General features: G+C 41.5%; 2 protein-coding genes across 12 annotated transcripts in view; one reads left to right on the top strand and one right to left on the bottom strand.

The window, feature by feature from the left end:
• PICALM (phosphatidylinositol binding clathrin assembly protein) overlaps window positions 1-10,947 on the top strand; it is a 74,068-nt gene extending 63,121 nt beyond the window's left edge. For 6 of the 11 annotated variants that reach the window (XM_068930636.1, XM_068930635.1, XM_068930634.1 and 3 more), the window contains 3 exons: window positions 785-889; window positions 8,408-8,510; window positions 9,492-9,574. In XM_068930636.1, coding sequence (XP_068786737.1) covers window positions 785-889; window positions 8,408-8,500 — 198 coding nt within the window. In that variant the 3' untranslated portion in view covers window positions 8,501-8,510; window positions 9,492-9,574. Of the gene's footprint in view, window positions 1-784; window positions 890-8,407; window positions 8,511-9,491 lie in introns of all 11 variants that reach the window. The other 5 variants (XM_068930638.1, XM_068930639.1, XM_068930633.1 and 2 more) reach the window with 2 other exon arrangements.
• A 191-nt stretch (window positions 10,948-11,138) lies between these two features.
• Window positions 11,139-14,995, bottom strand: part of CCDC83 (coiled-coil domain containing 83) — a 29,973-nt gene continuing 26,116 nt past the window's right edge. Inside the window, exon 12 of the mRNA XM_068930640.1 lies at window positions 11,139-11,341. Coding sequence (XP_068786741.1) covers window positions 11,267-11,341 — 75 coding nt within the window. The 3' untranslated portion in view covers window positions 11,139-11,266. The remainder of the gene's footprint in view (window positions 11,342-14,995) is intronic.

Below are 14,995 nucleotides of genomic sequence, written 5' to 3'. Positions count from 1 at the left end.
CACAGTCTCAGTAACACTTTAACTTTACTGCATAATTAATTAACATTATTTTTACATATAGTTTATTTATAGTACATATAGCTTTCAAATTTTCTTGAGGTCTCAGTCAGCTTCGTGCTGATACTTGTAAAACTTCCTTACTGCCTTCTCAAAGGCATGGAAAGGGAAGTGTTGCCAAACCTCAGTTTGGGGCCACAAGGACCAGCACAAATGCTTATGCCGAGGCATTTTACTGTTCCAAATGTTTTTAGAGGAGGGGAGGCAGTAGAAGTTTAAATGGACTCAGTCATTAATGTGAATCCTTCCGACCTTGGCCATTCTGTGAATATTCCTTAAAAAGATTGTGATTTTCTTTCTAGTAACCTTAGTTGCAGAATACTTTAGGAATGTCTTTTATGATTGTGTATATCACAGAACGGCAAGGTTGGAAGGGACCTCTGGAGATCGAGTCCAACTGCCCTGCTCCAGCAGGGTCATCTAGAGCGCATTGTACAGGATTGCATCCAGGCGGGTTTTGAATATCTCCAGAGAAGGAGACTCCACTACCTCTCTGGGCAACCTCTTCCGGTGCTCAGTCACCCTCACAGCAAAGAAGTTTTTCCTCAGGTTCAGACAGAACTTCCTGTGTTTCAATTTGTGCCTGTTGCCTCTTGTCATGTCAAATATGAACAAGACTTTTCAGCCACTTACCATTTTCCTTCTTCCCCTTTCCCTTCTTAAATACTTGTGGCATGTTAATGCTACATGTGATTTGATGTTATCTGGATGATTTTTTTTTTTTTAGCCATCACAGATGGGAGGCATACCAGTAATGACACAGCCAACTTTAATATACAGTCAGCCAGTCATGAGACCACCAAACCCTTTTGGCCCTGTACCGGGAGCACAGGTGTGTATATTAAATAACTGATGCTAGAAACGGATCACAGCTGGTCCAGATGTGTGTTTTTTTTTTAAAAAATGTTTTCTTGTGTTGAACAAATGTATTGCATAAGCTTCTTGTTTGCAGGTTGGTGGCATAAAGTTTGTTCTGTGAAAGCAAAAAGGATAGCCTTTTAAGCCCCCCCACGCTCCTGGAAGTATGATTCTGGGAGCATAACTGCCTTCCCCTAATGCTTTGGCAAAAGGATGATAATGCTAGTCACATACACGTGCTGTTTGCTGAAGATAGTCTTCCCCAAAGTTCATGTTCTCTTATGTTTTTCTTCTAAGAAATGTCATGATTGAGTTATTACAGCTTTTTCTGAATTATATCTGGCACTAGTCCCCTAACCTGTTAATTTTGAAAAAGCATTAGTTGATAAAATAACAAAGTCTGGCACATCCTATAAAGTAAAATCTTAGTGTAAGCTGTATGGTTATATAGCAGCTTGTTGCAGGGGACCAACAGGGCATACAGCCTTTATAAGTCTACGAGTGTTACAGATGGGTTTGGAAACAACATCATACCATACTGGGAAACTTCAACCCTGCCCCACATTGCTACTACTGACTGTTCTTCAGTCATATGCCTCATTGATCTAGTTTTAAGCATTGTATTCTTTAAAGGTCTTTATATTTCTCATTTTTGCAGAAAATACAAATTTGTAGCCTGGTAAAGATATCCAGTAGCTATACAAATCAATCGGGTCTTTCTAGATTAAGCAAGTGTGTTGTGTTAAATGGTGTGTTCCTTGAATTGCTTGCTCTTGTGCTTCTCATGATATGGTTTATAGATGCATAACCTACCTTACTGGAATAAGAGTGTGCTGAAGGGGTACTCTGATGTTTAGCCTCGAAACTTGAGAAGAACTGACCTTTTCGAATATTGAAGTTAAATTCTTACCTTTTCTTACTTGTGTTGCAAACTTGAAACTCATTTTTTCCCTATTAATGGCATGAAGATAGATTTTTGTGGGAAGGATTCGGCAAAAATTGCATGCTTTTGTACTATTTTTCAGGAAAAATTCAGATCATTAAGAGTTGGAGGTAGTCATCATGTTTGTGAAGTGTATTTAAAGGTATGGTCAAGTTTAGAGGGCAGGCTGGAACTCCAACATTAACTCTGTATGTTTTTACTTGCCAGTTAAGTGGTTTTTGTCAAAGTTCATACTGTACGTCATCTTTTTATTAAAGCAGTGTTATGAAGACTGTATTGCAATCATATGAAGAGCTCTGTCATCTTATTTTTCACTGCAGGTAGCTGTTTAAAGGAATGTATATATTTAGGTATATATAGGAGGGGTGTGCACATGTGTGTGTTTAAGGAAAAAATGTACATGTGCAATGCAGGACTTCCATAGCACTGAATTCAGACGTGAAATTGGAGCTTTGCTTCACCCATGGTATTGCCTATTGATTGCATAAGTAGTATAGGGTCTTCCCCTTCTGAACTAAACCTTACTTAAGTATCCAAATTAAAGCTTACATTCTCAATAACAGAATTGTGTTGGAACTTAATCACCCCGGTGACTATCTTTCACTATTATATTGATTTCTGGTGAGCTGACTTCATCTTTTTCTTTTCTGGGCCCTCTGTGGAGGGGAAAGAGCTAAGCCAGTAGTTTGGAAGGGAAGAGTCTCAAACCTTTCTCCAGCGCCTTAATCTGATCCTTAATGTCAGTGCTCATGTTGCATGCTGCCAGTGGGCAGTATGTCTAGCTTCTTCCCTAAAATAGATCCCCATGGGTGGATTAAAGAAAGGCTTTATCTGAAAGGGATGTTGTTAGGTTTCTTGAGCTAGAAGTGCAGTCATCCATTTACTTCCTGTTGGACTTCTGAGAGCTGTATTGTACATTCACTGTCACCTCAGGTAAGTGACTCGGTATTTTTATTTTCATGTGGCTTTCATACTGTTTCAAGAAAAAAAAAAAAACGAATAACTAGAGAGCAAGTGAGATCCTTGAGAATAAACATTTTCTACAATGCCTAGAATGTCAGTTTGAAAATGTCCCTTTAAAAAAACTTCTGCATACTTGGCTCATCAAGTAATGCAGTTTTGAACAGGCAGGTAGGTCTGAACAGTTAGGTGAGGCTTTCTGCTTCATTTGACGTTGCAGGGCTTGGTCTAGGTTGAGTCCCAGCTGGCTGTCACAACAGGAGAAAGAGGAATTAGTCACAAGTGAGCTGTGTAGAACTGTTTATTGTGCTTATCTGACAACATGTTTGATTCTTACAAAAATTAATTTATTGAAAGCACACTGTTTGGTTCAGCATTTACTGTGTGACCTGGAAGAGTTTCCCCTGAGACAACCCATCCACATTTTTGCAGGTGTTAAAAGTTTTCAGAGGTCTAACATCAATAAAGCATCTGAAGTAAAAGGCTGTTCTCTTTGCACAATATAGATAGGATTTACTAATCTGTGGCCATTGAGAGGTATTACCATGTTATTACGCTGCATTTACTGCATGCATTGCTTTTTTTTTTTTAAGTTTGTAAATTTTTTTTGAAATCACTTATCTTGCATATTTAAAGTCAATAATAGTTTTCAAAATGGCAAAATAGCAGGGTTTTTTCATTGTGAAGTATTATATAATATTACCCAGAACAATGAGAATAGTTAGCTGAGTAAAGTTTAAAAAAAATAAAATAAATAAATAAAACAACAACAAAAGAGGTGGTGGGGGAAACTGAGGTGAGGGGAATCTATGGTCTAAGCAAGACTGAAAAATAGGCAGAATGATAGCAGGTGTAATACAGTGTAGCAAATGCGGAATATTTCAGACAAGCCAAATTTGAATGATGTTCAGTTAACGGGAATACAAATTGCCGTTCGTAAGCCCTCGCGTCGTGATGGACAATAGTGTATTTGCATTTTCAGCTCCACCAACAACATTGATGATGTAGCTAATATAAAATGATATAAAACAGACAAATCAGTGTTATACCCTTGGCTGTAACAAATGCAGATGTGATTTGCGCAAAACAGACACAGCCTTAGGAGTGGAACCAGGTTGGTAGTGAATGTTCTCAATCTTAAAATAGACTAAAGAAACGCTCCTGCTTATTGCTAACGTTTATATGAATCCTAACACCATAATTAACATCATTGTAAATGCTCAAGTGAGTAAGCTTTGAAACTATGGAAGAATATGCTTCTAGCTTTAGGACAGATTGATGCCAGAAAATAGACTTTAATGTGCTCAAAGGAGCACCCGCAATCCTAAAGCAGACGCTGAAAGAGCCTGACAGACTCCTTAAGTGAGAAACCAGTACCTGGCTCATGATCCGAGTCCAGAATACACTCATGGACTAGTTACTTTATGTTATTGTGACTGATTCTGGGGAGGTTTTTTCGCCTTTGCTGGAAGCGGTGAGAAGTGACCAGCGCTCAAGAGGAGACTAAGCTTCGGTGGTCTGGTCCAGCACTGTACGTCATGTTTCAAATGACACGTGTGCTGAGCAGCAAGAGGGCCAAATCCACAGTTCTGATCCTGTTAGCCCTAGAGAAACTGGTGGCCAGTGCGGTAATCTTAACTATGCTTTTTCTGAGAAAACTGCCAAGGTAGGTTGTAGTTTTCAAAAATATTTATAAGTAGCCCTAGATGTACTCAACTAAAATAACTTGGTCGCAATAAGTATTCTAGATGTAGTCCCGATTGGTATTAGATACAGGGTAGGAAACCTTGTTTACTGTTTAGGATTTTTTTTTGGGTCTCATTTCTAATGAGCAGAGGAATCCTTTTAAAATATGTGTTTACTGTAAGATCCTGCATCTGAATTTGGTTCGGGTGTCTAAGCAGCATTGTCAAATTTTTCACGGTATTTAACCTGAAGAGGCTTCCTGAAACTTCACCTCTATTTCTGGTTACATGCTAGCGCTATGTAAAAAATAGAGCTTTAAACCTACCAGTCTTCCACACTGCTTTCAAACTGGGACATTACTTAGAACTAATTGGAGATGTGCCAACTTGATTTAACGGGGTTTTTAATTTGTAACTTTTTTCAGTTATGTGACCATGAAGAGGAAGAATGTGTCATGAAATCGCGTTGCAGGAGGCATGCCTTGCCAAAGTCACACTCTGTTAGGCTTTCTCAGTAGCCTGTTTCAAATCCCAGAGAGTAGCAGGGTGTGTGCGAACTACAGCTTTCCAAAGGGAAGAACCAAGTTGAAAAGGGGAACTTCTGACATCCCTAAACAGCTTCTCAAGCGCTCCCCGTTCTGTCTCATGACTCTTCATAATCTGCTTATGGGGACTGGATCTGAGTGCCCCATAGGTAGGGGGTTCGGGTGGGGGGATCTTAACAATTTCAGTCTGGATAGAGAGTGTGGATCCTAAATAAGCTCTCCATCTCCCTCTGATTTCTGAGATGCAAACGTTAACGTGAAAATTTAAAATTTGCAATGTCAATATTTACATTCTGGGCAGTCCCCATAACCGCATTCCCTGTCATATATAGATTGGCAGGCATTCAGTGTTTCCAATGGAAATACGTCTTCATACAGCAGTTTTTGCAGTGGGTATGAGGTGCAAGTATGCACTGGTTATGAGTGACTGTATTATGAATAAGCTGTCAAGGTAGTGGAACCAAAAAAGGAAAAACTGGACTGTTTTATGCAAGTTCTATGAGGGAGAATACAGAGAGAGAAATTTTGGGAGGAATACAGGGATGTTGTCAGAGTATGCAGGGATGCGACAAGGAAGGCTTAAGGCCCAGTTGGAATGAAATCTGGCAAGGGATGTCAAGCACAACAAGAAGACCTTCTTCAAATACATCAATAGCAAAAGGAAGCCGAGGGAAAACGTGGGCCCGCTGCTGAATGGGGCGGGTGCCCTGGTGACGAAGGATACAGAGAAGGCAGAGTTATTGAATGCTGCCTTTGCTTCAGTCTTCACTGCTGAGGCCAGTCCTCAGGAGTTCCAGACCTTGGAGACAAGAGAGGAAGGCTGGAGAAAGGAAGACTCTCCCTTGGTGGAGGAGGATCAGGTTAGAGATCTTTTGTCCAAACTTGACATCCATAAATCCATGGGCCCCGATGGGATGCACCCACGAGTGCTGAGGGAGCTGGCGGATGTTATCGCTAGGCCACTCTCCATCCTCTTGGAAAGGTCCTGGAGATCAGGAGAGGTGCCTGAGGACTGGAAGAAAGCCAATGTCACCCCAGTCTTCCGAAAGGGCGAGACGGAGGAGCCAGGAAACTCCAGGCCTGCCAGCCTCCCCTCCATCCCTGGAGAGGTGATGGAACAGCTCCTCCTGGAGGTCCTCACTAAGCATCTGGAGGACAAGAAGGTGATCAGGAGGAGTCAGCATGGATTCACCAAAGGGAAATCATGCTTGACCAATCTGATAGCCTTCTATGACAGAATGACTGGCTGGGGAGATGAGGGCAGAGCAGTGGATGTTGTCTCCCTGGACTTCAGCCAGGCTTTTGACGCTGTCTCCCATCACATCCTCCTAGGCAAGCTCAGGAAGTGTGGGCTGGATGAGTGGCCAGTGAGGTGGCTTGAGAACTGGCTGGATGGCCGAGCTCAGAGGGTTGTGGTGAATGGCGCAGAGTCAAGTTGGAGGCCTGTGGCTAGTGGTGTCCCCCAGGAGTCAGTCCTGGCTCCAGTCTTGTTCAGTGTATGCATCAGTGACCTGGAGGAAGGCACAGAGTGCACCCTCAGCAAATTTGCTGATGATATTAAACTGGGGGGAGAGGCTGACACACCAGAAGACCGTGCTGCCGTTCAGAGGGACCTGGCCAGGCTGGAGAGGTGGGCGAAGAGGAACCTCCTGAAGTTCCACAAAGGCAAGTGCAAGGTCCTGCAGCTGGGGAGGAATAATCCCATGCAGCAGGACAGGCTGGGGGTTGACCTGCTGGAAAGCAGCTCTGCAGAGAAGGACCTGGGAGTGCTGGTGGACAACAAGTTGACCATGAGGCAGCAGTGTGCCCTTGTGGCCAAGAAGGCCAATGGTCTCCTGGGGTGCATGAGGCAGAGTGTTGCCAGCAGGTGGAGGGTGGTGATCCTGCCCCTCTGCTCAGCCCTGGTGAGGCCTCCCCTGGAGTCCTGTGTCCAGTGCTGGGCTCCCCAGTGCAAGAGAGACATGGCACTCCTGGAGAGAGTCCAGCGGAGGGCTACCAAGATGATGAGGGGGCTGGAGCACCTCTCCTATGAAGAAAGACTGCAAGAGCTGGGCCTGTTCAGCCTGGAGAAGAGAAGACTGAGAGGCGATCTCATCAACGTGTACAAGTATCTGCAGGGGGAGTGTCAAGAGGATGAGGCCAGCCTGTTCTCCGTGGTGCCCAGCAACAGGACAAGAGGCAACGGGCACAAACTGAACCACAGGAAGTTCCATCTGAACCTGAGAAAAAACTTCTTGACTGTGAGGGTGACAGAGCATTGGACCAGGTTGCCCAGAGAGGTGGTGGAGTCTCCTTTGCTGGAGATATTCAAAACCCGTCTGGATGTGATCCTGGGCAATATGCTCTAGGTGACCCTGCTTGAGCAGGGAGGTTGGACTAGATGATCTCCAGAGGTCCCTTCCAACCTAAACCATTCTGTGGGAAGGCAAATCTGATTTAATAAAGCACCATTTATAAATGAGAAAGCACTGACAAAGAGGAAAAAGGGCTTAAAAAAAAATCAAGAAAATAAAGAATAGGTCCTACTACTGTTACAGCTTGCAGATTATTGGTCCCTTCCAGCAGAAGCTGAAATGCCACTATCCCCACTCAATGTGGGTGAAAGACAGCTGGCAGTAAGTGTGTGCTATTACATCATAAATTGTCATGTGCTTTAAATAAAGCGCCCAAACCACAGATTCATTTAAGTACCTGACTAAAGGATATGTTTTTTGTTAAAATATGGAAATTACTGATTGGAGCCTTCTGTTCTCACCTAAAAAGCAGCAGTTGTCAAACTTCCTCATCTTTTTTTCCTCTACCCACAGAATATGCACTGTGTTCCCCTGCTAGTCTGCAAAATGAGTGCTATTAGCTGCCCTTCAGCCTCTTTTTACACACAGTATGTTTTGAGGGGGGGAAAAAGATGCTGAGAGGAGGCTATTTCTTATGGAGAAGGCATCTGGAAAGCTGCCATGCTCTGGCTAGACCCTCAGCCGTGTCTCCCTGTGCCAGTACGTACCTCTAACAGTAGAGCAGGGAGAGTGCTAACTCATTTCACAGGAGTGTCAGGCCTAATGTTTTCTTCAAAAGATTATACAAAACTGCTGTGAAGGTGCAAGGTTATCTGCTTATTTGGCAAAAGCCAATAGAAATCTCTTTTGCAGAGGGACATGTCCAGCTTGTTTCTGCATTACACCAACCATTGAAGAAGCTTTCTGTTTTCCATGTGACCAAACACCTTGTTTTAATAGTTGATTTCTGCCCAGTTTGCCTCTTAACCTCCCCTTGTCCTTTCATTACACTTCCAGCTTTCATATTCTGTCATTCTGAGACCTTTTTTCTTTTTCTTTCCCTTTCTCTGTCGTCTTTCCTACTAGCTGTCTGCAGCATCCAGCCCTTCCAGTCAGAGTCCTCACAGAGCCTCAGGAAAGGATCCTTTTGCAGAGCTCTCTCTCCAGGATTTCTTGTAGAGCAACTTAGGTATTGTCCGTTATTCTGGGGAGATGCTGGTTTTGGTGATAAGAAACAGAGATAGAAGTTCTAATTCAAGTTTTATGTTCTTAGAAACAGTTCTAGTCATATTAATAATAATAATAAAAAGAAATCATGTTGAGTTGGAAGCATTGTGGAAGTGACTTAAACTTTGTGTAGTTAACTGCAACAGTTTAAAGGCCTGATCAAGTGCACTAGTATTTTGCTTCAGTCCTTCGGAAATAAAGCCTGGTAGCTCCTTTCTGAACTGCAAGAATGGAACACCTAGGACTTGCTGTAGTCAGGAAGAATGAACGGACGTTACCTGGTATTTACCATTTCATCCGGAAAATGTTTAGGGTTCATGTTTAGCAGCGAATGCCCGACTGGTTCTGACAGCCTGCTTGCATGCTTAACCAGATTGCGTAATCAAAGAATTTACTTTATGCAACAAGCAGACATTTGGTTTCATATGTGTAAGAGTTAACTTTTTTGGTACAGAGTGCATTGGGAATCTTTTTAGTGTTCATGTGTTTATCAGTTGGGGATGAGGAGGATTAAATACTAAAATGAGTGAAGCAATGAAATACTTGAAGAACATAGTGTAATGCATAGCCTTTAATTGCACAGAGCGGTCCGCTTTTCTTCACGTACTTCCTCTGGATCAAAGAAATATGACCTTGGATTCTTTTTGTAATCGTGTTGATCTGTGTGTTATACTATAGCTGGTGACAATATGATATGGATACATAGTTTTTTTTTTTTTTTTAATTGCTGTACAAAACAGCTTAATGCAAACAGATTTTCTGAAAGCTGCTATGGTTGGAAAAATGTCCTTGTGGCTTTTGATTGTTTTTTTGACCCTACTTTTGTAAATACGTGTTTTTGTTCAAAACTTCAAACGCACAAACTACTGGAAGTAGGTTTATAATGGAGTCCTCCCTCTGGTTATGTTGAACTCTAACACAAGGATTTTTTTAATCTTTACAGATTCAGTTTATGTAACTCTGTTAGATGGAAGAGAAAGGAACAGTTCCAAAAAGATGTGCCCAACAGTAAACCCTACTTCCAGGAAAAACTGAACTTCAGTCTTTCAAACGCTCCTCTTCCATTAAACGATGCAGTAAAATGATGAAGACCAATGAAGGAACCTGGGACAACTCCGTAGGAAAGCATCAATACACAGTACGAAGCCAAGCATTGTCATGAATTAAGACTAGGATCTGTTTTGTGTCCTAGTGACTCATGCATCAATACTTTCGGCTTCTAATAATATCCATAATCAGTAACATACTAAGAGAAGCCTTTATTATGGAAATTAAAGATTTGTATTTGGAAATGCTGTCTGGAATGGAGATGTCCTTTACCGTAACTTAAAATAAGACTTTGGGGAGGGGAGGGTCAAATCCTAACTCTTAATTCTGCAGTTACCTTTTTCTTCAGTCCTCACAAATGTAGGCACAGCAGTAATGGAAATTAACTTTTTTTAAAAATTATATATTCAGTTTGCAGTAGACATTCCTTATGTATTATTGTTTGTATTTATTTATGATTATCAATTTAACATTAATATTGTATCAAAAAACCTCCTTATGAAAATGAGTATGGATGTATACAGTATGTCTGATTTTTATCCACAAAGAATGAATCTGATTCAGAATGCTTTTCAGCTGACATACAGAGCACTAAATATTTTAAAGGTCTGAATCTAATGAATTCTCAGTATATATGGGAATTAGGGAAGAGCTGTAAAATGCATTAATCCTTATAGTCAATTCTGTGCCTAGGATTTTGCAAGGGAACAGTTAACTGACTAGAAGAAGCACTACATTTTTAATTCAGCATCAGTGCATTGGGAAGGAACTTTATTGCTTTGTGCTTGGCATGTCATTATTTTTACATTTGACATTATAAGGCCTTTCCAAAATGAATGTGAGGAATTGCTTTCACTTCAAGACTTTCCTTCTTTTCTGTAAAAACGGAGGTATTATGTGGGGGGTGGGGTGGGAGGGGAAGCCTTTTCATTTGGCTAGTGCCATGTTTATGATCATGTACCTTTTAAGTAAAAAAAAAAAAAGGGAAGGAGCTTCCTTACATATGTCTAGTGGGAATCTAGTTAATGAATTAAAGTAGCACTGTTGATCGGTGCTTTGTGTAAATACATCATAACTTTTGGGTGGAGAGGGGTCTTCAGAAGGATAGTCAGTGATATGAAAGCAATTCTGTACATGAATTAAGCATACTTGCTGCATTGTCTCTGCAGATTCTATTTTTGTTTAAAATATTAAAATGTATGTTAGCAAAAATGGGTGGATTTTCAAATAAAATGCAGCTTCCACAGAACTTTTGTTACGGTATGAAAGTCTTAAGGTGCTTCTTTTCTTTTTGCTGCTTAAAATGTGCACTGATTGCTTTGTTTACTTAATAAAATACCAAATCTATTTCACATGTGCATAATGTATTACAGGAAGTGCACTGCTATGAATCTGTGAATGACGCTGTATAGAACAACTTCCCTGTGGCGCTATAGCGGACTGCCTTAGTTCCGTTGCAATGGCTTGTCTCGTTAAGAGCTGGATTCCTAATTTAAAGTGATATTTCCCTGTCATCTAGTTCTCCAAAATATTCATGGTAGAAAACTTGCACTGTTCATAACCGGGCAAGAAGCAGAAATATTCACAAAAAAAGTAGGCATCTCCCCCAAGGCTTCCAGCGTAAGGTGGTGCCAGAGAAGCTTTGAGCAGCTTGCTCAAACGTCCCCTGCCTCAGAGCCTAGTTATCACCACATGGAATTGTGACAGAAGTGGAGCTTTGTTCTTCTCAACTACCTGGAGCTTGTCCTAAAAGTATATACATGTACATCATAAAATGAGCAGTACAGAGCAGTAGACTTCAAATTTATTTCTAAAAACCATGAATAACAAATTGAACCTGTTTCTTTCAGGGTATATAATGCACAGGCACAGATATGGCAAGTTTTGTGTACAGTTTACTTAAAGCTTTTAACTTCCTGTAACTTGAGCTTTGACTTTAGGACTATATTGCAGAACAACTTCCTTTCAGTTTTTGCTTGGAGCAAGAATATCAAGAATGTGAACTGTATCTGAATCTAGGGTCATTTAGAAAAAGGTGTCCCTTTTTGTGTACTGTTAGCCACCAAAGGATATGTTGTGTTGAAATACAGTTCATAGCTGTCAAAGATCAAGGTGGACCTTGTTCCTCCTCCTCCTCCTTATCCCAGTGTGCTGAGATATGATAAAACAAACATCACCCTTATTATCTAATTAGAGCCATGGTGCTCTGCACAGTGGTTTCAGTCTCTTAGTTTTGTTAAGCCTACTGACCTGATGACAGGTCTGCTTTCCAAGATCCTTTTTGATTCTTCAGAGGTACTTCAAAAACTCTTTGTGGGGCCATGGACCTGAGCTTGCAAACCCTTCTGATTTGAAAACAAAAACAAAACAAAAAAAACCCCACAAACGCACACGTGCATGCACACAAAACCAAAAAAGGCTCTTCTGTAGGGATGACTGATTCTTCTTCTGTTATCCCTTACTGTTGTGTTTTTTTGTTTTTTTTTTTTAAACACAACTGCTGACTTGGTTAAACTCTCTTGTCGGAGGCCTTGCTTTTAATTTATTCTTCAGAGAAAAACTGTCTTGAGAATTTTCCTGAGGATTATTTTCCCCCATTACCTTGTTCCTAATAAAGATGTCCCTTTTTCATACTGCTAGAATAACATGTAGCTGTATATTAACTGAAAATGCAGCTCATAGATGCACTTCTTCTGAGTTACTGGCCATTTCCAGTTATGGGGGGAGGTGAAAACTTGATTAGCAAAGCACCTAGGAAAGCTGTCTACTCTTAATAAGCAGTGGAAGATAGGGTGCTTTTAGAGGGCTACAGTTCAGAACTGTGTGAAGGAAGCTATTGGTGTGTGAGTATCGTAATGCTTTTTTATCACAGGGTAAGTTATATCATAAATTGAGAACAGAATGACCCTGAGACTTATTTCTTAAGACAATTGTTTTTGCCACAAGAACCTGAACAGCTGGTAAATTCATGTAGTTCCTAAAAGCCCAAATATAGAACGTTCATCTGGAGGTAAATCAAAATTCTTGAGCTGTTTGGTGTTTTTTTTTTTCTTCCCCAAAGTCACAAATTAAACTTACTTGCAATAAATTGACACTGATGGTACCTAAGGAGATATTTAAAACTGTCTACTTTACATCACATCAGATGGTCTATTTAACTAGCTATTGGAGTAAGTCACAGGAGAAAAAGCCACAGCGCCCAGCTGCTAAACAGGCTTTCAGCAAAGAGGAGGGGTGTGGCAAAACCTGCATCTTCTCTTGAACAAACAGTGCCTGTTTTCAGAGTGTAGGTATAGGTTTTGGGGTAAGGTAAAATAATTAGAACTTGAAGGCCATAACAAACATAATAGGGATAAAAGGGGCAAAATACTGAGTATCTGGTACCAAAATACTAGCAGAGATGGTAAATGCTGATGGCAGCAGAAGATTGACAAGATCATGCAACAGGTAGGGAAGAAATTTGCTGAATACAGAAGCAAAACCAATGTTAATGAGAGCATATGTAAATAAACTTTCTCCTTTGCCTCTTGACAAGCTTTTGACTTGACCTTAGCAGCTACCATGCACTGCACAGCAGAAAGCGGAAATATTCTTGACAGCTTTAACTGCATTTGCCCAAAAAGTCTGAATTTCTGATGTTTCCGCTTCCGTGTCAAAACTGGAAAATGGAGGGAATTAGCTGATTAGTATGCTGTGTTTTGGTTAGATCAAGAGAAATGGGCAGAAACCTGAATAGTAGCAAGGTGTAATACTGCTGTTACTCTCTTGGCACCCTTTTGCATCTGAATGCTGATTAAATAGTACCCCCGTTTTACTTGTGGGAGATGATTTGCCCAAGATAACATATCAGTATTAGTTGAGTAAAATACATGTCTTATTTCTTCTGCTTCACTGCTGATGAAATTTCCTAAGGCAAAAATGGAAAGCCTTGGAACAAACAGCCACCTTTGAGTTCTGTTGCAAGATCTGATGATGCTGCTGAAAATGTGCTGGATGGAACTGTGTTGCTCTAGGTATCCTGCAGCTGTGGTATACAAGGAGAAGAGCTGGGGTCTCCAACTTCTTTTCATAGCATGGATCTTGGACTCATTTATAATTAAAACTGAACTTCTCCATGTCAGCTAAGCTGTGCTAGGGCAGTATTTGACTATAATTTTAACCTCTTGCTGCATTTTTAACCACTAAAAGCAAGGGAGAGAGCTAGCACCGTGTCAAATATCAGCTTTCTATGGCCCAATGGAAATGCTCCACAGGCCATGGAGTGAAAACAGCTGCTGACTTTTATAAAGCGCAGTATGTTGTTGCCGTGTTGTGAAGTAACCTTTCCTAAACCAATTTCAAATGTTTGTGATAGTCTGCCGAGCGTGTATTCTAGAATGCAAGTATTACAAAGGAATGGTCTTCCTTCTACAGTAGACTCAAAAACCCAAGGGAAAGTCTTTTAAGAGGAATAGCCATCTACAAAACATGAGTGGCTTAGATGCTAGTACCATTAGACTCTCTGTTCCTTGTCGCTATAGTATGGCTTTTAAGTCCATTAGATTCTGTCTTGACCTTGTTCTGGCAAACTCCTTTTAGCCAGCAGAAACACTGTTTAATAACTTAAAAGAGAGTAGCCAAACAAGAACAAATGCTGCAGAACAACTCTCCTACCCTCATTTCTCAGAATATGCAGGTCTGGACCTGTGAAAGGATTGCCTCGTTATATAACCTAGCTGCATCAGAGACTGCAAACTTCTCAAAAACCAGACAAAAAGTTAAGCAACCTACATTCCCTGCAGCTCAGGCTGCAGAGAAATCATACTTAAACAGAATCACAGAATCACAGAATCACAGAATGGTTTAGGTTGGAAGGGACCTCTGGAGATCATCTAGTCCAACCTCCCTGCTCAAGCAGGGTCACCTAGAGCATATTGCCCAGGATCACATCCAGACGGGTTTTGAATATCTCCAGCAAAGGAGACTCCACCACCTCTCTGGGCAACCTGCTCCAATGCTCTGTCACCCTCACAGTCAAGAAGTTTTTTCTCGGGTTCAGATGGAACTTCCTGTGGTTCAGTTTCTGCCCGTTGCCTCTTGTCCTGTTGCTGGGCACCACGGAGAACAGGCTGGCCTCATCCTCTTGACACTCCCCCTTCAGATACTTGTACAGGTTGATGAGATCGCCTCGCAGTCTTCTCTTCTCCAGGCTCAACAGGCCCAGGTCTCCCAGCCTTTCTTCATAGGAGAGGTGCTCCAGCCCCCTCATCATCTTGGTAGCCCTCCGCTGGACTCTCTCCAGGAGTGCCATGTCTCTCTTGCACTGGGGAGCCCAGAACTGGACACAGTACTCCAGGGGAGGCCTCACCAGGGCTGAGCAGAGGGGCAGGATCACCACCCTCCACCTGCTGGCAACACTGC

The sequence above is a fragment of the Struthio camelus genome, chromosome 1, assembly GCF_040807025.1.
Source record: "Struthio camelus isolate bStrCam1 chromosome 1, bStrCam1.hap1, whole genome shotgun sequence".
Classification (NCBI taxonomy): domain Eukaryota; kingdom Metazoa; phylum Chordata; class Aves; order Struthioniformes; family Struthionidae; genus Struthio; species Struthio camelus.
The sequence above is the reverse complement of the archived record's forward strand: the minus strand, read 5'-3'. Positions and strand labels throughout refer to the sequence as shown.